General features: G+C 58.8%; 1 protein-coding gene across 1 annotated transcript in view; it reads left to right on the top strand.

Moving 5' to 3' along the window:
- NUP210 (nucleoporin 210) overlaps positions 1–21,528 on the top strand; it is a 110,962-nt gene that overhangs the window by 82,169 nt on the left and 7,265 nt on the right. Inside the window, exons 21-34 of the mRNA XM_044754348.2 lie at positions 50–178; positions 1,478–1,605; positions 1,700–1,835; positions 3,295–3,357; positions 3,559–3,738; positions 6,344–6,424; positions 7,508–7,639; positions 8,356–8,514; positions 11,259–11,350; positions 13,001–13,175; positions 14,575–14,750; positions 16,718–16,938; positions 18,259–18,395; positions 20,785–20,908. Of these exons, the coding sequence (XP_044610283.2) occupies positions 50–178; positions 1,478–1,605; positions 1,700–1,835; positions 3,295–3,357; positions 3,559–3,738; positions 6,344–6,424; positions 7,508–7,639; positions 8,356–8,514; positions 11,259–11,350; positions 13,001–13,175; positions 14,575–14,750; positions 16,718–16,938; positions 18,259–18,395; positions 20,785–20,908 (1,933 nt within the window). The remainder of the gene's footprint in view (positions 1–49; positions 179–1,477; positions 1,606–1,699; positions 1,836–3,294; positions 3,358–3,558; positions 3,739–6,343; positions 6,425–7,507; positions 7,640–8,355; positions 8,515–11,258; positions 11,351–13,000; positions 13,176–14,574; positions 14,751–16,717; positions 16,939–18,258; positions 18,396–20,784; positions 20,909–21,528) is intronic.

Below are 21,528 nucleotides of genomic sequence, written 5' to 3'. Positions count from 1 at the left end.
GCTGCTGCCATGAGCAGCGGTTTCACCAAGTCCACCTCCGCCCTCGCAGGTGCGCCCTCTGCTCCCGGGCACATCGACCATCATGATCCATGACTTGTGCCTGGCCTTCCCGGCCCCTGCAAAGGCTGCCGTCTACGTCTCGGACATCCAGGAGCTGTACGTCCGCGTGGTGGACAAGGTCAGTGCCGGCTTCCTGATATGGCTCCCTCTGCTGATTCGTAGAAACCAGGAAGATGGGCAGCTGTGGGAGATATTTTCCCTGTGTCCTCCGCTTTTTCTCCTGGTTTCTTCGTCTCCCCTCCTTCCAGGTTGCACAAGCTCGTGCTCTCTCTCACTCTGTGGTTCTGTGTGCACGATGCAAGTAACCTGTGAGGCTGGACTTCTTCACTCCACTTGACATCAGTCAAGCTCGGCTGTAAATGCCCCTTGAAGTTGTCCCCATGGTAGCCCTGACTGGGGAGTCCTGTCCTCTAGCTGGTGTGGGTTGCTAACCAGCCAGGTGCACACCTTGCTCAACAGGAATTTTTCTCCCCAGTGTGTATGTTTTCGATTTCAGTGGCAAATCAAGAAAACTCACTGATGCCAAATGCTTTTGCAAAATGAATACATAATGGATCTAGGCTTTTCCTTAATGTAAATAGGGAATTCTTGTTGCTCCCAATACCTGAAGTAACTGCAGCCAGGCCCTCAGGGGGCTGCTGTCAGCTGCCCGTGTTCCTGCGGGAGAGAATGGGGACTGCGTTCTCGTACACAGCCTCAAATGTTCTCCTGTGATCTTATTTCCAAACTGGTAATTTGCGGACCAGACTTCTGTTTCTTCACTAGGCGTTTCTGACTCCCGTTTCCTAAAGTTCTTACTGTGTGTATTATATGCTGCCAGGTGTGAGCTATTCGGCCAGTGCGCACTTAGTGGACTCCGTCTGTGTGCCTGCTACAGTTCTCAGCCGTGGCTTATTTCTCTTAGTAGATTGTTCTTTGAGAGTGAGGAGTGAGGGGCCGGCCCCATGGCCGAGAGGTTAAGTTCACATGCTCCGCTTCTGCGGCCCAGGGTCTCGCTGGTTCGGATCCTGGGTGCGGACACGGCACCGCTGGTGGGGCCACGCTGAGGCAGCGTCCCACGTAGCAGAGCCAGAAGGACCTACAACTAGAATATGCAACTATGTACTGGGGGGCTTTGGGAAGAGGGAGAAAAAAAAAGAAGATTGGCAGCAGTTCTTAGCTCAGGTGCCAATCTTTAAAAAAAAAGAGTGATTTATGCATCTAAGCATCCCCAAGGCCCTTGTATACAGTAAGCACTTAATTGACTTTCATTTGTTGATTGGCTGATAGTCTGGAGGTCAACTCAGGTGGCCCCTGCCCGATTCCCAGGGCTAGGGCTCTGAGGTTGGTGATGATTTCTCAGAACGTCGCAGGGGCCATAGGCGATGGCATTGGGCATTCAGAGGCCGCGCCTGAGTCTCTGTCCCCCACGACGTAGGTGGAGATTGGGAAGACGGTCAAGGCGTATGTCCGTGTGCTGGACTTTCACAAGCAGCCTTTCCTGGCCAAGTACTTCGCCTTCATGGACCTGAAGCTCCGGGCAGCTTCCCAGATTGTCACGTTGGTGTGAGTCCTCCCGGGGGTCAGAGGAGGGCGGCCTGGGGACAGAGCCGACTGGTCTGTCCAGGGGGAGGAGTCCCAGTCCTTCCCTCTGTTCCAGGGCCCTCGACGAGACCCTCGACCACTACACTGCCGCGTTCCGCGTCCACGGCGTGGCCATTGGCCAGACCAGTCTCACTGCAACCGTGACAGATAAAGCCGGACAGAGAATCAACTCGGCCCCTCAGCAGATAGAGGTAGAGCTGCCCCTCTTCAGGCCGCACAGGTCGGCCCAGCCCCTCCTGCAGGCACCGGGTCACACAGCCCCTCCTGCAGGCACGGGCAGTGGGGAGGGGCTCTTTTTTGTGATGGGCTGGGAGTTTTAGAGATAGTCCAGGAAGCCACCACAAGAGGCCATATTGAAAGCCCTACAGTGCCCTATAGCGTCCTCTGATTGACAGGGAGCCTTTACTAGTCCCCGGGACCTGGGGGCAGCGCTGGAAGGAGCGGCTGACTTCAGCTCCCTCTGGGACATGGGGGCATCATGCGGCTCAGAGGAGGGGTGCGCCTCATCACATAGCAAGGGAATGGCAGGACATTCTTTAAACCCTCGAAGTGCCGGATGGCAGTGGCCAGCTGGAAGCCGCAGATAGATCTGGGCTCACGTGTGGACACAGTTCTTGACAGTCAGTCTGAACTTTAGAACAGGCCCTTAGAAGCAGTGGGCTTCTGGAGCAAACAGCTCCTGCATGAGGAGGCTCTCTGGTCCCCCGGTGTCATCTCAGTGTGTGGCAAGGCTAGCTCATGGTGTCAGGTTTTGACAGGAGCCTCACAGTCTACAGGGGCCAAGGCAGCCTTGGCCAAGAAATCATGCCCAAGTGTATGTTCCCCAGCAGCAGTGAGCTCTGTGGCTCCTGCCGTGGGTCTCGGCCACACGGGGCCGGTGGTCTTTATGGTAATCTGTGTTCTGAAGCTGGTGGGTGCGAGTGTGCCCCCGGTGGAGGCACCCTTCTTCTCCGGGGCTCAGGAGGCGTTTCTGCCCGTACGCAGCGCAGCCTGGCGGAGACGGGTCCTCGAGTAGGAAGGCGCCGAGTGGCCACTCGCTCACCCATAAGCTCTTCCTCTGCCCCTCCGGGCGGGGCTGGTGGGGCGCAGGAGGAGGAATTGGGGCTCTGCCCTGCCGCAGATATGGGGCATCCTTGCCTCTGTCCCCAAACCACACTTTCCTCCCCTGAAGGGTTTGGAGGGCATTGAAGTAGAGAACTATTCTAAGGCAATTTGTCAGGAGAAATTTGGTGAAGGGCCGACCTTCCAAAGAGGAGTTGGGGCAATGTGGGGCAGTGGACTGGAACTTCTACACGGTCGGGGTCCCCCGGGAACTCGATAGAGCACAGGACCCCACCCGGTTCCGCAGGCCTGCGGTGGGCTGGAGAGAGCATTTCTTGTGGTTCCCAGGTGACATTCACAGACAGCGGACCCCCCCACCAAGAACCACAGATCCTCGGGCCATAGGTGGATTAGATCCTCTGGGGGGCCGCTCTGGCTCCCCCAGAGTTGGCCAGGACCCCAGACCCTCACCAGTCACTCTCCATAGAGGAGTGATGTCCACACACCCTGTTTCTCTCTCCCTGAAAATGTCGGGTGTGAATTATGATGCCCAGCTGTGTGAGCTTGAAACACAACCGTCCCCTTTCTCTCTTGTGTCTCCACCCACAGGTCTTTCCCCCGTTTAGGTTAATACCCAGGAAGGTGACGCTGATCATTGGGGCCATGATGCAGGTAGGAGCCAAAGGCCACATCCTTGCCCCACCCCAATCACAGCCAGCCATCAGCAATGCTGTCCGCTGCCTGCCCGCCTGGGGCGTCAGAAAGGGCTGAGATGGAATGCTTGGGGCGTTGGCGCCCTCACCCTCTGAGGATGAGCTGGGGCTGGCCGGGGGAGCCGGGGCTGACAGGCACTGCTGTTTCTCCCCATTACAGATCACCTCCGAGGGCGGCCCGCAGCCTCAGTCCAACATCCTCTTCTCCATCAGCAATGAGAGCGTTGCGGAGGTGAGCGGCGCCGGGCTGGTGCGGGGGCTTGCCGTGGGCAATGGCACCATGTCGGGGATTGTGCAGGCCGTGGACGCCGAGACCGGCAAGCTCGTCATCGTGTCTCAGGTAACGGGCCTGGGCTTCATTGCAGGTGGTGCCTCCGAATCCACCCCGGACATGGGCGGTCTGGGGATGGGCGCCCTGGCCAGCTGGCCCCCAGCGACGGGGAAGATGCCCTGTTTACGGGTTTGGGCTCTGCTCCTGAGGACCATACTCTCCCAGGGTCCTGTTTCTACCCTATGAGTCCACCGCCCCTGCTGGGGCAGCCCTGCCAACTGGGGGCACCCAGACCCCTGAGGCTGCTCCTCCCCAGACGGAGTCTCCCCAGCTGCTCCTTAGGGGACAAGTCACCAGCCCCCGCCCCGGGGACACCCAGTGCACCATGGTGGCAGCAGCTGTGATGGTGGCCTCTGCATGGGGCTCTTTACACTCACCTCCTCTGGTCCTTGGCACCCTCGTGCATTTTGCTGCTGTCCCCGTTGGTAGATGAGGGGCCTAAGGAGCCAGCTGGCGGCCCACAGCCACTGCACAGGGGTTCCGGGACTTGACCCGGGACGGCAGACGGCAGAGCTCTTGGCCGTTTGTTCATTTTGAGCAGAGTGTGGGGTGGTCGGATAGGAGAGAAGGGGTGCTGGTGGCTCTGACACCCTGTGGACTGCAGTGTGTTTCCAGAGGCGTGTGCTGGCTTACCTGCTGTAAGCGTGCATGGTTAGACACCAGTAGTGTTTCAGACCTGGATTTGTATTTCCAAGAGAAAAAGAAAACCTGGGTCATCCACTAATACCTTTTGCCCCACTGGAGGTGCAGTTATCGCCCCAGCCCCTTCTCCCCGGGGAGGGATAGTCCCTAATTGCTTCTCTGGGTCTGCAGAGGTGCTAGAAGGCTGAGTTAGGGGCGTCCTCTCCCCGGGAGCACCTTCCTATCCCACGTTGGTGGCGCTGACTCGAGCAGGTGGGAGCTGGTGTCTCCGAGTCTGGCGGTTTCCCGGCTTCCCGGGGGCGGGGGCGGTACGTCTTTGGGCCTCTGGGAAGCAGGTGGGAGATGGCTTCCGCCTCCTGAGAAGGCTCAGGCGCTGGATTCACCCTGACACCTTTTGCTGGCGGTGACTTGCAGAGCATCTCGGGGGCTGCTTGGTGCTCACAGCTGTGCTGGAAACCTGGGCTCCGGGAAGAGCGTTGTCTTGTGTGTGACCTGACTGTGGACAAGCACCTTTCAGAACCCAGTCGTGCTGTTCCTCATCAGGAACCGGGTCCCCTGAGCTTCCCCTGAGTTCAACTCATCTAAACACAGCACCCGGGGGAGCTGGCGTGGGTGCCGCCCAGAGCAGGGCAGGCTGAGGTGGCCTCTGATGCAACACTGAGCTGGTTGATTTACTCCCTCTCCTGCAGTTTCAGCGTCTCCTAGTTTCCCAGTTAAACCGGAGTTGTTTTGCATTGAGGGGGTGGATGCCCTCATTCTGCCTGTTGATTTTAGAAAGGCAAGAGAGCAGTGAAATGGGAAAGTCTGTCCTGTGGCAAACAGCAGGCTTCAGACAGACCCCCTGGAGACGGAAACCAAGGACCAATGCCTCGCTTTTCTCGCCAAAGAAAGGACTGTGGCTTTAGGAACTGGCTCATTTTTCTCCTCCTGGGGGCCCAGGTGGCTGAAACAGCAGCTGGCTGGAAATCCGGCGAGAGTGGCGCCCAGCCACGCATTTCCCTCCCGGCCATCACTCCTCTCTGGGGTCTGACCTTGCTGGGCCACCTCCCTGCATCCCCCATCTGGCAGGTTGGGCGAGGAGCTGAGGGAGGGCCCTGGTGCCCCTTGGCAGATGGAGAGGCTGTGCCACCAACTCCGTCTGAAAGGCATCTCCCTGAGCCCAGGGAGGCGGGGGCTCAGCCTGAGGCCCACATGTCCATGAAGGATACATGATTCTGGTCAAAAGCTTCCAGTTCCATCTGTCCAAGAATCAGCACCCATGGCCAAGGGAGGGGCCCGGACTGGCAGGAGGGGACTGAGCAGTGAGAAGGACAGAGGGAAGGAAGGGAGTGAATGCTTATTGAGCCTGCTATGTGCCAGGTGTTAGCCCAGGTCACAAGGCACAGGAGTTGGGCTCAGCACGAGCACAAGTAAAAAGGGTTCTAGTAACCTGGATTCAGCATGAGTCAAGAGTACTATGAATAAGCCAATAAAGTTAGTCTTTGGCCAGATTAATAGGAATATAGAGTTCAGAATGAAGGAGGGTATAAAGATCTACTCTCAGACTCTACCTGCCTCCTGCATTCCTCCCTGTACTCTGCGTGGTCAGAGAGGTCGACAAGCTGGATTTGGGGTTGGGAGGGTCTGGAGACCTGTCCTGTGAGGGCTCCCCAGCCTAGAGAAGAACAGTGCCCAGTCACTGCCCCCAAGTCCCTGCAGTGCTCGCCCAGAGCATCTGGACCAGACAGGTGTCTATGGGCTCAGAAGACCAGGCTGGGACCCCACAGAGGGATGGGAGGGCAGTGGCCAGATCCACCTGGGGTGAGCCACCCGCAAAGCCAGGCAGCCTTGGGCAGAGAAGCATCATGCTGGATACCCTGTGGGTGCCTTCTGGCCATGTGACTCTGAGCTGGCCTCGGCAGGAGCCTCCCTCCTCCGAAGGGTCCCTCATGGCCCTACCCTGGCCGGCCTGAGCCTGAAGCCCTTTTCCTAGGATCTCGTGGAGGTGGAGGTGCTCCTGCTCCAGGCGGTGAGGATCCGCGCCCCCATCACTCGGATGAGGACGGGGACCCAGGTGAGGCGGGGCCCTCTCCAGCCCCTCCCGTCCGTGCTGTCCCGGCAGCCTCTTGGCAGGTCTGGAACTCTGAGTTCCAGTTCAGGAAGAGCTGGGGAGCCGCTGCTAGGATGCTGTGCCTGCTCCATTCCTCTGCACCTGCTGACCCTGCGTGTCCACGGGGCTCGGTGTCCCCTCCCGGAGGGCCTGCCCTGTGGTCCTGCTCCAGAGCGCAGCGTCTCTGTTGGTCTCCCCCCCTCCCTCATGGCATGAAGCTGCTCTTGTGTTAGCACCTGTCCCCTCCTGGTGCGTGTGGTGCAGCCAGTGAGCGACGCCCGCATCTCCCCACGCCTTGAGCACCCGGCACGGGACGGGAGCGAACATTTGTATGGCGCATCTCTACTGAGTGCTGTCTGCATGTTCATTCATTTGCTGTTCCTAACCACCCCCTGAGGTAGCTGCCAGTGTCTTCTCCATATTGTGATTGGGGAAATGAACACGAGAAAGCTGAGGCGTCCCCCAGGGCCACGCCGGGTCAGTGAGGGAACCGGGAGTCGCTGCAGGCAGCTGGCTCTGCTTCCCTGTGGCTGCGTCACCTCCCCGTGCCCTCTAGTAGGCACTCAGTCAACACAGTTGAAGGAGGCCCTGAGTCCCACCCATGCCTGTCCCACGTGAGCAGGGACCCCCTGCTAGATGGAGAAAGAGGAGCAGAGCAGGGGCTGCGGGCAGGGGCGCTGTGCTGCCAGGGGCTGCCGGACTCCCAGAGCTCCAGGGGTCTCTTCAGGAATGGGGACTCTCGGCCACAGTGGACCCAGCTCACAGCCCAGGAAGGACAGCATGGGGAGGGCAGACCCAGCCCGCGGCCCGAGGAGGACAGGGTGGGGAGGGGCTGCTTCTGTCTTTGATCATTTCCTCTTTCATGAACATTCTGCGCCTGTGCCGTGCCATCTCTATCAGGGAAGAACTGGGCACAGGTCCCATTGCCTGGAGGAGACAGGAACGTCCTCGGGCAGTGGAGAGGCAGTGCGGATTGTGCCCCAGGGTGTGGGGGGCACTTTGGCAGTGGGACCCTGGTGGTCATGGGATCTGGCCTCTCCCCCACAGATGCCCGTTTACGTCACTGGGATCACCAACAACCAGAACCCTTTCTCCTTTGGCAATGCCGTGCCAGGCCTGACCTTCCACTGGTCAGTCACCAAGCGGGACATCCTGGACATCCGGGGGCGGCACCATGAGGTAAGCCCCCACCCAGAGCCCCCACCCTCCATCCCAGGCCAGCATCTCTGCTCAAGGTCTGCACCTTGACGCCCAGGCTGGTCCTGGTCCCTTTCTGCCCCTCTCGAGGCTCATCGGGACACTCTGGCACTTTTGTGACTTCCCTGCAAGGCCTTATCCATGGACAGTGGGGGACGCTGGGGCGGGGCAGGCATGGGCATGAGGTGTCTTAGAGGCTGCCTGAAGCTGCTCTAGTGAAGGATGAATACCTACCCCCTACCCAGTGGTGCCAGGCTCCTGTCCCCAGTGCCGGGGGCTTCCCCAGACTGCTCCCGTGGTACATGGGCAGTGTGACATATTCACAGGCACCCCATAACAGGGCGTCTCCGCGGGGAACCACTGCAAGCCTGGTGTCCCTTTTAGTGTTTCATAACCCACCTCTGTACACTAAAGGCTCTGAGAAGTCCTCCGTAGAATGCTGGCTCATGTGGGTTGGCCCAGCGTTTTCTACGTGCACCTGTGAACATCATGAAACTAGGGGACGGATGGCATGCTGCCTTGTGCTGGGGGGACCAGGCTACCCGCCCCAGGGTGACAGGCCCTGAGCGGGGCAGGGAGGCAGCAGCCTTTGAGGTCAGGCAGGCGGCTGTCAGGGAGTCAGGGGCTCCTGCTGGGCTCTGCACTTCGGAGGGTGCGGGGCCCTGGGGCTCTCCCTGAAGAGTGTTGGTCTGTCCCAGGCGTCACTCCGGCTCCCGTCACAGTACAACTTTGCCATGAACGTGCACGGCCGGGTGAAAGGCCGGACCGGGCTGAGAGTGGTGGTCAAGGCCCTGGACCCAGCGGCTGGGCAGCTGCACGGCCTCGCCAGAGAACTCTCCGATGAGATCCAAGTCCAGGTAAGGGACAGGTGTGCAGAAGCCACCGTCAGAGGGGGAGTGCCCAGCGGCTGTGTGGGCACACTGCGGGTGGCATGAGGCTGGGCCCTGCGCCAGCACTCGCTCTGCGGGGTCTGGCCGGGCGTATGAGGTGCTCTGGAGCTCATAGATGGGCCGATGGGGCCTCACAGAGGAGGGACATTTCGGGATGGTGGGGTCGGCCGGAGGGCCAGGCGGAGGGAATGGCATGTGCAGAGTCCTGGAGGTCCGAAATAGCTTGACGTGTTCCAAAACAGCAGATTATTCTGAGCTTGGCGTCTGGGAGGCCTTCATGGGAGGAAGAGACTAGAAGATCCTGTGAGCTGGGCGTTCGTTTGTCTGTTTATCTCACAAACACTCGGAGCGCTCGCCGGAGGCTGCCCACCTGGGGCTCCTGCGAAGCCTGCGGGGCAGGGGCTGCGGGCGCTGCTGCTTGACGATGAGCCTGCAGCCTGGGGGGTGGAGCGCCCCTCTGCAGGGCCTGGCGAGTGGGCAGGGGACCCTGAAAGGCCTTGAGGGCTGTGCCGTGTGGAGGTCTGGGAGACACAGTGGCCCGTCGATTCACAGATGGAAGCTGAGCCTCAGAGATGGAGGGGCCTGCTCCGAGCCAAGTGGGCCCAGAGCCCAACCGTCCTCCTCCCACCCAGGGCTGGCCCCGGCCCTCTTCTTCCTTCCCCTACCTCCCTGGCCCCGGGCCCCTCTGTAAGACCGGGAGGTAGCAAGTTGCCTCTGAAGAGCATTTCTAGCCTCAAGGGCCCCATCTGCTAATGTGGGACTCAGTGACCCCCAGGACTCCCCAAATGGCAAAGAAAAGTGAAAGTGGCTCCTAGATACCATGAGAAGAGAAACGGGTCCCAGCCCCTCTTCAAGAAGAGAGAAACCATTCCTACCGCAGGCACGTGCCCAATCGGGGAGAAAGAAGCAGGTTTTCAGAGAAAGAAGAGCCTATTTACCACCCTTCTCACCCCTGCCTGCACACGCCTGCACACGCCTGCACACACACACAGACGTACACACACACATAAACAGAAATACATGTTCTTCTGGGTAAAAATAAAATTAACTAAGTTCTAGAACGTCTCGTGGAATTGAAGACAGGGTTTTGCAGCTTCCAAATTCTGTGGCCTCAGCTGGGTCACGTAACATCCCTGTGCCTCAGCTTCCCTAGCCGACAGCAGAAGGAGCTTGAGTACATCAGAAACTTAGAAAAGCTGGATCCAGCCCACAGATGTTTTTTATTTGGTTCACTCAGTGCCTTGGAACAATTTTTATTTGTTGCCAACATTTAAAAATAGGAAGACTTTGTATAAAAATCCGATATGTTGCTTATCCTGAAGACATGGCATGTTGCCACATGGCAGAATCAGCAGGAGATGAGGAGCACCTCCCCTTCATGAGAGCTGTTCCCTCTGGTTAGCCACAGGCCCCACCACTCCCTGCTGTCTCTCTGACAGCGAGGCCGAATATCAGTTGCCCTTTGCCGTGATGCTTGCGCTGTTGCTTTTCTGACAGTTAACAAGAAAGTAAGGTATCTCTATACCTTCAGCTCCATCTAAAGAAGGACAACAAGGAATACATGTTTAAGGAAAACAGGAGGAGACGTTTGTACGTGGATTTCCTGCACAGTACATGTGTCCAAGATGAAATTAATGAGGCTGCTTCACTCCGATGCCACCTGCCTGGCAGAAGGACTCCCCTGACGCCAGAACCCCGTCGTTTGTCAGTCACCATTTAGAAAGTGCTGGCACTCCCAGTGTGTCACAAATCCCACAGCTCTTGGAGACAGGCATGGCAAGGGTTACTAATTTTAGACCCATTTTACAGATGAGGAAATCCAGGGTTAAATCTATGCTCAGAACACATCAGCGCTGGGAGGGAGGGGAGTTGGGCCCGTCTCCTCCTGGAAAATCACCGTCAGTTCAGACGGTTTTAGACACAGGCCCTTAGGAGCATCCAGCTGGTCCGACCAGATCAGAAGCCAGTGGGGAGCTCAAAGCTGCACTCGGCATCCAGGCTCGAGGGTCCTCAGAGAAGGGGACTTTGAAGGGTGACAGACACTTGAAGATGCACACAGAGAGGGGTCTGGAGTTCTGGGGTAGGGGCTGTGGCGGGTGCTCTGAAGCTATCGAGGGCCTCGGGGCCCCTGGGGAGCGACAGGATCAGATTGTGTCTGACATTGTCAGGTTGTGCTCTGCTGGCCTGAGCCCGCCGAGGCCCCACACACACTCTGTGCAGATCTGTGAAGAGTGCGGCAGGACGGGGAGCGAGATCAGGGCCCAGCAGCGGAGGGGTCTTGTTCTGAGACGGTCACAGGGAGGGGCTGGGTGTCGTGCTGAGGGAAGGGGGATTTAGATGGAAGCTTCTCCAGCCTCAGTCCTGGCGGAGTCACAGCTGAGCAGACCCTGGGCCCTGGGGGTCCGTGTGCTGCCTTCCACGCGCACGTCCCGGCAAATGAAGTTTCCTCCCGGGAACAGTGGGGAGGCCTGTGCTTCCAGGCTCCTCGAGGCAGCCCCGTCAGGGCGCACATGCTTGGCCTGCCTGCTTCTCCTCGTTGCACCCTTGGCCTCTCCTGGCTTAGCCCTCACCGTCACGCCCCAGCCACCTCGCAGGTGCTTGCAAAGCGTTCCTCATCCCTGGACCCCTCAGCTCTCACTGCTGGGAGAGAAGCAGAGTCCTCGACAGGGTTCCGGTGCGTCTCAGGAAGTAAGATGTGCCCTCTGTTCCAGGTGTATGAAAAGCTGCTGCTGCTGAACCCCGAAATAGAAGCAGAACAAATATTAATGTCGCCCAACTCCTTTCTAAGGCTTCAGACAAACAGGTACGTGCCTCAGCGCTTGTCAGCAGTCCTGTGAACGGGGCTCCATTCAGCAACTCATTTGTCAAAGTTGTCAGCAGCTGGGGGACGCTTCCAGCAAACTGTGCATCTTTCTCAGTGTTGTGTTTGAAACAGGGACAGCCTCTGCCTTCCTCCTCCCCTCGCCGTGGACTTCCCTTGCTCTTCTGCCTCCCTTCTCCCCGGGGGTCCCTCCTCTCTTCCCCGGAGCCTAGAAAGCTTTAATGCCTGCTACTGAAATCCAGTGCTTCAAAGGGGGAAAGTACCACCTTGAAAGCGTTAAACTTTCAACCCCCGTGTGTCTTTAAGACCTGCTGCTCAAAGCGTAGTCCAAGTCCAGCCGTGTGGGCATCACCTAGGGGCAGGTTGAAATGCACATCTCAGGCCCCGGCCGGACCTGCAGAATGAGAATCTACGCTTGAACAGGGTCCCCGGGCGAGGGGGCTGCACGCTTGCGTCCCAGAAGCGGTTTTAAAGCATGTCTGCAGACATGACGCCTGCCTCGGATTCAGAGGGAGGGCCTGGCAGGTGGTGACTTCGTGTGAACTGCAGCTGCCAAGTGGGGGCTGCAAGAAGTGTAGGAGCACGGACATGTTCCATCACACACACACGCTGTTCGCTCAGCCTGAGGTGTCTCAGCACCAGGCTCTGTGTTGGGCTCTGGAACAGAGATGGACAACACCTGGTGCCCTGGACGGTCTGGTGGGGAAGAGAGGAGGACAGCGTGAGAAAGGCTGTAATGAAACGAGGTGTGACGTTCAAGCTGTAGCCCAAAGAAGGGCCTTGCATCCGAGGATTCAGGGGAGCATGTCACAGGTGGAGATGCTTGAGCTGGGTCTTGAAGGATGCATAGGAGTTCTGCAGGTTAGAGGAGGGGGCTGAGGAGGGGAGAAAGTTGAGGCAGAGGCAGTGACGTTTGCTTAAAGTCGTCTGAGGAGGGTCTGCAGGGCTGGGGCACAAAGAGAGAGGTGAGGGGGCAGTCCTGGGAGCTAGAGGCCTCTGCTTCCCGTTTATTATATTAATGATATGCAGAAGGGCCAAAAACGTGGCCTAATTTGCCTTCCACCCAGTGCATCCTGGCAGTATTTTACAAACTTCTTTCTGAGCAACTTGCCCGTTCTTGTGCTGTTAGCAGCCCTTGGAAATAGGACAGGGCAGGGCCATTGCTCCACTTTCACAGCTGAGGAAACTGGGATGGACAGAGGGGATGCCACATGCCTGCGGCTCATGGCTGTTTGCAGGCCCTGGGACTGCCTTAGCTTCTGTCCCCTCGGAGCCCCCTCCTCTCTCTACCACGCCAGGCTGCCTTATCTAGTCAAGTGAGAACAACTTGCCTCAGAGATGCCCTTCTGCAGGAAATGTCCCTTTGGACTCGGCCCTCACGTCCTTCCCTGCGACCAGCGTGGTGGGCGCTGCTGCCCTTGGAACCACTGGTTTCCAAATGCGGTTTCCTGCTGGTGACCCACGAGGCTGCAGACAGGCTGCCCGCACGTGGTCCTGATGCACAGCAGGGCCAAGATGGGGCCTTTCTCTTCTCCCAGGAGCAGCTGGGAGCCCCAGACCCCCGGGTCCCCTCGCCGCGAGACACTCCTGCCGCCACTCTCTGTAAAAACGCGTCTGTTTTGTTTTCCAAAGGGATGGCGCAGCCACTCTGAGCTACCGTGTCCTGGACGGGCCTGAGAAGGTTGCCCTCGTGCACATTGATGAGAAAGGCTTCCTGGTGTCGGGGTCTGCGATTGGCACGTCCACAATTGAAGTGACTGCCCAAGAGCCTTTCGGGGCCAACCAAACCATTATCGTTGCTGTGAAGGTAGGATCCTAATTTCCCTCCTCTTCGGGGTAAGAAATCCATAGTGCCCAGGTAGTATTTTTCCCCTCATGGGTGTAAGAGTGAATATATACACCTTCCAGCTGAGAAATTGTGTGTCAGAATTTAAGAATAACTCGGGGACGAAGGTCATAGGTAAGAGGCCACAGCATTTTCTGGCTGTCAGAGCCGAGATTCTTGGAGATTACTGATTGAAATGACCTCATTTCATAGATGGGGAAACTGAGGCCCAGCAAGGTCTGTGCTTTGCTGGAACTGGCACCCCAGTGTCTGACCAGCCAGCCGGGGCCTGGAACATGGTAGGTGCCCGATACCTGACCCGGAAATCATGATGTGACACATATGGCAGCCTGGAGTCGGGTGACCCATTTTACAGGCGTGAAGCAACTCCGAGTGGGAGTGACCCCCTCAAGGTCACCGTGATTGGGAGTCAGAGTCTGGGTTCTTACCCACATTGGCCCGGCTTGGGTTTGTGTCCTCGGGCCACATCCCAGTGCTCCCCGTGTCCCTCTGCACCCTGTGCTGCTTCGTGACAGGGACTTTCTCCTTGAGCACCTTGGGTTGGCTCCTGGGGTTTATCCTGATCAGAATTTTCTTTCCGTGTGTCATCGTAGCCACTTTCTGAATCCTGATAACAGAGAGAATACATGACCACCTTCATGTTCAGATGTTGCCAGTCACAGGCCTATTCCCTTAATTAACGTCTCTTTGTCTCAAGCTGGGCGCCTGGCAGGGAGCCCTCCACCCTAGTTCTTGAGTAAGTGAAAGCGACGGCTCATCCTGTTTGTTCCAGGCACCAGCTGTGTCCCTGTCACTGCAGCGCTGAACTTTGTCAGGGAAATTAGGTCTTTGGGGGCTGGCTTTTTTGGCCAGAATAGATTTTACTGGAGTCAGGGAACTGAGGCTGATCTTCGTGGAGTTCAGGCCCGTGGGCTCCAGGAACCCATTGTCCCCTCCTTTTCCCATCTCTCCTTTCCCCGGAGCTCCTGCGGGCGTGCAGTGGCCCCCAGTTAGTGCTGCCTCTGTGATCCAGGGCGTTGTTCCTGCTTTACATGCCCAGAGGGCCAGGTGCTCCAGCGAATCTGGACAGGCCACCCTGCAGGGACTTCTGCGACGTGAATAGTGGTGTAATTCTTCAAAGTCATGGGTGTGGACTCTGGCGGGTTGGGTGGGCTCACTATGTAGGGGGTGGGAACCTTGTCACGAGGTTACCATGCTCTGGGGAGCGAGGCCTTTCCTTGTTCCATGACCCCAGGTTGGGCCAGCACTCAGTCCTTCCTGGGATGGGGACTGGCCAGGGCTAGTGTCTCCTCCCCGGGAGGGTTTTCGGGGAGGCTGGTTCCCGGCACAGCCATCACCATACCTGCTCCTTGTCCTGTAGGTGTCCCCTGTCTCTTACCTGAGGATCTCCATGAGCCCCGCCCTGCACACCCGGAACAGGGAGGCCCTGGCAGCCCTGCCTCTGGGAATGACCGTGACCTTCACCGTGCACTTCCACGACAACTCTGGAGACATCTTCCACGCTCACAATTCCGTCCTCAACTTTGCAACAAACAGGTAGGATGTGGGTGACGCTCATTTCTCACCTGGGCGTCTCGGTCGTACCGGGTTTAATTCACGGAGGGTGACCGATGGCGACCCAGGGAGCCTAATGCAGTGAAAGAAGAGTTTTGTCACTCAATTTCCAAGAGGAGGAGACGTGCCACACTCATAGGGCCACAGGGGGACGCACCAGGCTCGGTGTGGAGGCAGGAGTCGGGAAGCACAGCCGGGAGTGTTTATTACTCTAGGACAGGAAACTGGTGGGAACATCCCCCACTGGGCAGGAAGCGAAACCTGGATGCCGGGATTTGTGGTCGGAGGATCTGTAATAGGACTTTATGCACCTGTGAAAGCTGGACTGCGGGGAGATACAAACCACCCTGTCTGTCCCTGTGGTCAGTAACGCGGATCGTCGGTTACACACTCCACAAAGCTGATCAGGGAGGCACACACCTTCCAGTATTCCCTGAACGTCTGCTGTATGCAGGCCCTGCAGCATGACATCTTGCTGACTTCTCACTGTAGCCCATTTGTATAGGCCCAGAGAGGTCAAGCCACTTGTCCAGGGCCACAGAGCCAGAAAGTGGGGTTTGAATGCCAGGTCCCATTGGATCCAAGTGCAAGCTCTTTTTGGCTGAGTCTTTTGAAATACCGCTGCAGCCTCGGGCCTAACGTGAGGAGAGAGGGGGCGGGCTCCAGAGCCAGGGAGAGAGCCGTGGCCTCAGTCTGAAACTTCTGAGTCGGCTGGAGCAGTGGTTCTCAAAGTGTGGTCCCAGGCCAGCATCATCCACATCGCCTGGGAACTCTTAGAAATGCACATTCACAGGGCCCAAGAATGTAACAACAAGGCCTGCAGGTGATTCTGCAGGTGGAGAACCGTGCCCAGGGGGCTGCAGAGTGGGCTCAGAGCAGGCGGGAGAAGCCTCAGACCAGGAGGGAGGGGAGGCCTTGGGGAGAGGCCCCAGAGAGGCCCCCCGGGCAGAAGGGTGAGCCCAGTGCTGGTGACCACTGCACCGTGGCCTCCACACGGGCCCTGCAACAGATGTGTCCCCTACTGCTGAACACGCCAGGGCCGGCGCTAGGAGCGGGGCGTGCGGAAGAACCAGGGTGTGGAGGCGGACCGGGTTCAAGCCTGGCTCTGCCCTTGGTGGGCCTGTGAGCTTGGGAAGGCGGGTCACCTCTCCAGACCCCTGGTCTCCACATAGTCCCATGAGGACCGTGGCCTCGCCCCAGGGCCATCAACTGAGGCCGGGGTCGGAGGGCCTCTGGCAAAGTGTGGAGCTCTGTGCACGCAGTCTGGGCCGTCCGTCCACCTGGGACGTAGGCGGCCCTGGAGGAAGTGGAGCCAGGTTGTCCCGGCCCCTCAGTTACCCCGCAGAAGTCTCGCCAGCCCTTTGTGCTCGGAGCATCTCTCTCCAAGAGACAGTCAGGGCTCAGGGGTCAGAAGGCGTGGCGGCAGGAAGTGATGAAGTCGGGGACCCAGCCCTCACCCCCCATCCAAGCCTTCCCACCGGACGACACTGGCCGACGTGGCCTGAGTCTCACTGGCTGCCAGATGCCCGTCCAAGCACGTCCAGCTACAGGCCTGGGGTAGTGCTCATGGCGGATGAGGGAGTGGGCAGGGGCTCCAGTGCTCACTCACGTTACACCGCAGAGGGCAGCTCCTGCCTCCCCAGGACGTCCTCATGCCTGCGGGGAAGGGCTGGAGAGCGCTTTGCAGGCCACTTTCCTCTCTGGGCCTCTGTTTTTCCTGCTGCAATGCGGGGATGGCAGGGCAGCCATTCCTGCTGAGGACCGTGGGCTCCTCCCGGGTGATAAGATGAGTCAGACCGGTGCAGCTGCTCAGTAAACGGGAGCTGAGTGACGTCTGGGGTCGAAGTCCATGAAAAGCGTCACCCAGCAGAGGACTCACGCTGTGTCTCTCCTTCGGGAGTTGGAGGCCCTCTGCCGAGACTGAGCCCGCGTCTCCCTCCTGTGCCTAGAGATGAGTTTGTGCAAATCGGGAAGGGCACCACCAACAACACCTGCATCGTCCGCACCGTCGGCGTGGGCCTGACCCTGCTCAGCGCGTGGGACACGGAGCACGCGGGCCTCTCCGACTTCGTCCCATTGCCCGTCCTACAGGCCATCTCCCCGGAGCTGGCCGGAGCGGTGGTGGTGGGGGATGTCCTCTGTCTGGCCACTGTTCTCATCAGCCTGGAAGGTAAGAGGGAGCCTGGCCAAGGGAGCCCTTTGAGTCTAAGCTGTGGGTGCTGAGACAGTGAGGGCACACGGTGAGCGCTCAGGACGGGAGTGGGGAACAGCTCAGCTCCCTGTCCCCCAAGGGAGGTGTGCAAGTAGACGTGGATGACGTTCTCGAGCAGGAGCTGGAAAACTGCTCCTCAAGGCCCAGAGCCAGCCTGTCGCCTCTTCCTGCAAATCAGCTGGCCCGGGAGCTCAGCCTCCCTGTTCGTTTACATGTCAGCAGTGGCTCTTTTCATCCTGAAACTGCCAGGTTGAGTGGCGGCCTCAGAGACCTGAGGGCCTGCACGGCCCAAAATATTTACTCTCTGGCCCTGTGCAGAACACGCGTGCCAGCCTGCTCTAGAGCAGTGCTGTCCAGGAGGACTTCCTGCCATGTGGACACATCCTGTGTCTGCACTGCCTAACGCAGTCGCCACTCGCAGCTGAACGCGTGACATGGCTGATGCCGTGGAGGAATGCAGCGTTCCGTGTTAGTTAACTTCGTGGCTGGTGGCACCGTGTTGGACGGCGTGACTGTGGAAGGAAACTGAGCAAAGAGTCGCTGTTGTGCCGATTCAGTGACTCTCGGATTCCAGTCGTTCCCAAGCCACCTGTATATCCAGGAGCTACAGGCACAATTATTCACTTAATGTCTGTTTCAGTTGGCTCCTTTTTTTTTTTTTTTACCTAATTAGATTCATTTTAAGAGGAAGTTAAACATTGCCTTTAAAGAAAAGCAAATATAATTTGCCATAAATAGAATGCGGTGTTGAGTTCTTTGATCCTATCTGTTACATAATGTGATTGGCTTTTAACCAACATGCTGTCTAGTGACAACTCGCAGCCTGACGCCTGCTTTGTTTGCTGAGGGGGCTGACCAACCATCCGGGGCGGGGGCAGGGCAGTGCTGGGGGGGGGGTATGTGGGGGGGGCAGGGGGCCAGCACACAGGTCATCCCAGGACAGGGGGATGATCAAGACATTCCAAGCAGGGAGCACTGGAGGTGGGAGAGGCCGGAGGCTCACTGTGGACAGGCCACAGCCATGCAGAGGGCAGGTGCCGCAGGAGAGCTGCAGCTGGCCCCAGGTGGTGCAGCCGGGAGCGGAGGCTGGGGCAGAACCAGGCTGCAGGGGCAGCAGCATGCCTTCCCTCCTGAGGGTGATCACTGAGCTCCCCAGACAGCAATGTGGGGCAGGGGTGAGGGGCACGGGGAGGCTGGCACAGTCATCAGGTAAGACGGGATTTGGCTGGAGTGTCGGACGTAGGAAAGAAGGGTGACATCCAGTCTTTCCTTCCGCAGGCCTCCCCGGAACCTGGAGCTCCTCAGCCAACAGCATCCTCCAAATTGACCCCAAGACAGGCGTGGCCGTGGCCCGGGATATGGGATCCGCAACCGTTTACTACGAGGTCGCTGGGCACCTGAGGACCTACAAGGAGGTGGGGCTTTGGGACACACATGCTCCGTGGCCCGGGAGGCATGGCTGAGTCTCTCGGGGTGAAACTTTCAGCTCTCAATACGGGGTGATCCCCTTTCCTTTAGAAAGAAGCCCCAGCGCCCCGTGAGGCAGCTGGCATCTGGGAGCCTTGAGTCTGGGCTCTGCCACCTACCTCCTCTGGGACTGGGCCCCTTCCCCTTCTCTCCCCAGACCTCTGTCAGCCCCTGTGCAGAATGGCGTGATGATGGGAGGCGACCTCCTAGGGGCGATCCCGCTGCCGAGAGCCTGGAAGGGCCCAAGTGGCTGGGTGGGGGGTTCCGGGGGGGCGAGGCCGTGGCAGCCGCGTGGCGAGGTGGTGTCACCGTCAAAGTTGAACCTCCAACCACAAATCACCTTTGGAGTCCTTCTGGAGGCGAACAAAACCGCTCTCTCCTCCATCTGTCTCCAGCAGAGTCTGGCTGCGTTCCTTCCACGCTGGTCCCCTTTCCAGAGCCTCGCACGCTGTGTCCGTCCAGCGGGTCAGCCTCAGAGCGGGCGTACTTAGTGCTGCGGCTCTGCGGTGCGGGCACACAGGTTGCAGACAGAGGTGCTTTGGGACTAATAAAGCTGTGCTTCCCAGAAAGAGCTGTGGAGAGTGGCTGGGGCGGGCCTGGGGTGGGGCGCTGGCAGAGGAGAGGAGGCACCGGCCAAGATGTGGAGGGTCAGGAGCCGGGCCTGGGGGCTGGAACCAGGGTGTGGGGCAGGCAGAGGCAGGCTCTGGGATCAGAGAGGGACACTTGGATCCGTTCCATGGACTGGTTAAGCATGTGGGCTCTGGGGCCAGGCTGCCTGGGTTCAGATCCCAGCTGGGCCACTGAGAGGCTTTGTGACCTTGGGGGAGTTATTTAGCCTCTCTGTCTCACTTTTCTGGTCTGTGAAATGGAGAGCATGTTGTTTTGAGGATTGGGTCAGGCTGTGCAGTGTTCGGAGTGGGACCCAGGTGCCAGCTGCCACCATGACTGCCAGGTAGAGCGGCTGAAGCTCGTGCTGGGAGCCCTAGGGAGTCATCAGGGACTTTTCTTAAGCCAGGAGTGAGGTACAGCAGAGGTGTGGTTTGGAAAGGTTGCCCAGTGCCAGGTGGAGTGTGAGAGCCCGAGGGAGGGGAGCAGCTGCAGGGGCCAGCCAGGACCCAGGACGGCCCTCGGCGGGCACTGCTGGGTGGGCGGAAACTGAGGGTGCGTTTGGGAGATTCCGGAGGGAGGGTCATCAGAGCTTGGTGCACATTCGGAAGTGGGGCTGAGGGAGAAGGACGCCTGGGGATGACTCCGGGGTCCGGCTTGGGTGACGAGATGGATGCCGGGCCTTTGCTCTGAGAGGGGAGCACAGGGGGGCCGTGTGGGGGGAAGGTGCTGAGTGAGTTTGAGGTGGTGGTAGCTCCTCCAGGTGAGGCTGGCGGTGACGCAGCTGGGCAGGCGTGTCTGGAGCTCCAGGGCAGAGCTGGGATGGAGGTGGGGGTCTCCAGCACAGGGATGGTTCTTGCCCTGGGAGTGGGCGGGAACGTGCAGGGCACACCAGAGCAAGAGGGCAATGGGGTCAAGGCTGTGGGCACTGTCTCCAAGGCGAGGAGGAGGGGAAAGTGGGAGAGGACTGCAGGGGGGCCGGTAAGGAGTGGGGGAGATGGGGACGGAGGGAAGTACTGGTGGGGCGTGCGGGACGCAGCCTGGCCTTTGGGGACACCAGGCCCGTGAGAGGTGGGGAGTGCTCAGTGCTGCCCAGAGGGGCGCTGAGGCCTTCCAGGTGGGGCAGCGGCCCCCGAGCTGGCCCGCAGGGCAGCGGGGTGGGCTCTGCAGAAGAGGGTAAAGGGCACCCCAGCTTGAGAAAGCTGGTCCTGCCTCAAGAGGGCGTGCGGCTGCGGGTGCGGGACAGTCCAAGGGGGAGAAATCTGAGAGACCGGATCCTGGGGGCCTTCACCACCCTGCCTGGGGGGGTCTGCATTTTGGTTGGGTTCGTTTATTTTGAATAAATGACAATAAAGTAGAATGGCTCCTTCTCTCTTTGCTGAGAGATTAATTAACCAAATTGATGAGCACAGGAGGGGTCATAACCATCACAGGAGCCCAAATTCACAACCCACCTCCACCCCATAAATGCGTCAGGCCTGCTATGCGGCCCCTGCTCTCCTGCCGGGCCAGGTGGCTTGTTTAGTGGAGAGCATTGGGCGGCAGTCTGACCAGCCTGGGGTCGAACCCAGCTCTGCCGTGTTCCTGTGAGTCATGCAGGCTTTGAGCCTCAGGTCTGTCCCCTGTGGAATGGGCGTTTCCTGCATCCCAGGCCGCGGCAGGGTCACAATGCCCAGCACAGGGCCTACACACAGTTGGCGCTCAGTGGAGTTGCCTTGGCTTCCTCCCCAGATAGTGATCAGCGCCCCGCAGAGGATTGTGGCCCGTCACGTCCGCCCTGTCCAGACCAGTTTCCAGGAGGCAGCGTCCTCCAGAGTGGTGGTCACCGTGGGAGACCAGAGCTCCAACCTGAGAGGTCCAGGGCGAGGGGCGAGGGGGCTGGGTGGGGGTCCTGCAGGGTGTGGGGAGGGGCTTCTGTGCCCATCCAATGGATTTTGGTCGGGTTTTCGTGCTCAAACTCACGCCAACTCCAGAGAGCACATTTGGCCCCAGCTGGCCCGCTCCTTCCAGCTTTCTAGAATTCCAAGTCCTCCACAAGCTGAGGCTGAGAAAGGAATCTTCCTAAGGAGCCCAGCACCCACAAACGGTCTGTTTCTGAGCTGGAAATGCAGCTTCCACCCCAGGGCCCCTGAGGAAAGCAAGCCCCAGTTTGCCACCATTAATCCCGGAAAGCAATGATGTCACAGACCTGGCCACTGGTTTTGATTTTCGTAATTACCTCTCCCAAGTCACGCATAGAACATTCGACCCCATCTCCTGCCATGACAGCCCTGGACAGCAGCTGCCAGGAATAAATAAATCCGTACTGGCTGTCTTTTTGAAAAACCACTTCACTGGTAGCATTAAGCACCGCTGTTCTCGTTCTGATCGACAAGGCAGCTCTGTGCTAACCTCTCTTCCTGCCTCGGTGCAAGCGGACAGCGCTGCGCTGCTGCCCAACAGGCCTCAGTGCATTAGCGGGGAACTCTCACCCTC

The sequence above is a fragment of the Equus asinus genome, chromosome 21, assembly GCF_041296235.1.
Source record: "Equus asinus isolate D_3611 breed Donkey chromosome 21, EquAss-T2T_v2, whole genome shotgun sequence".
NCBI lineage: Eukaryota > Metazoa > Chordata > Mammalia > Perissodactyla > Equidae > Equus > Equus asinus.
This window is presented reverse-complemented; position numbering and strand designations above follow the sequence as displayed.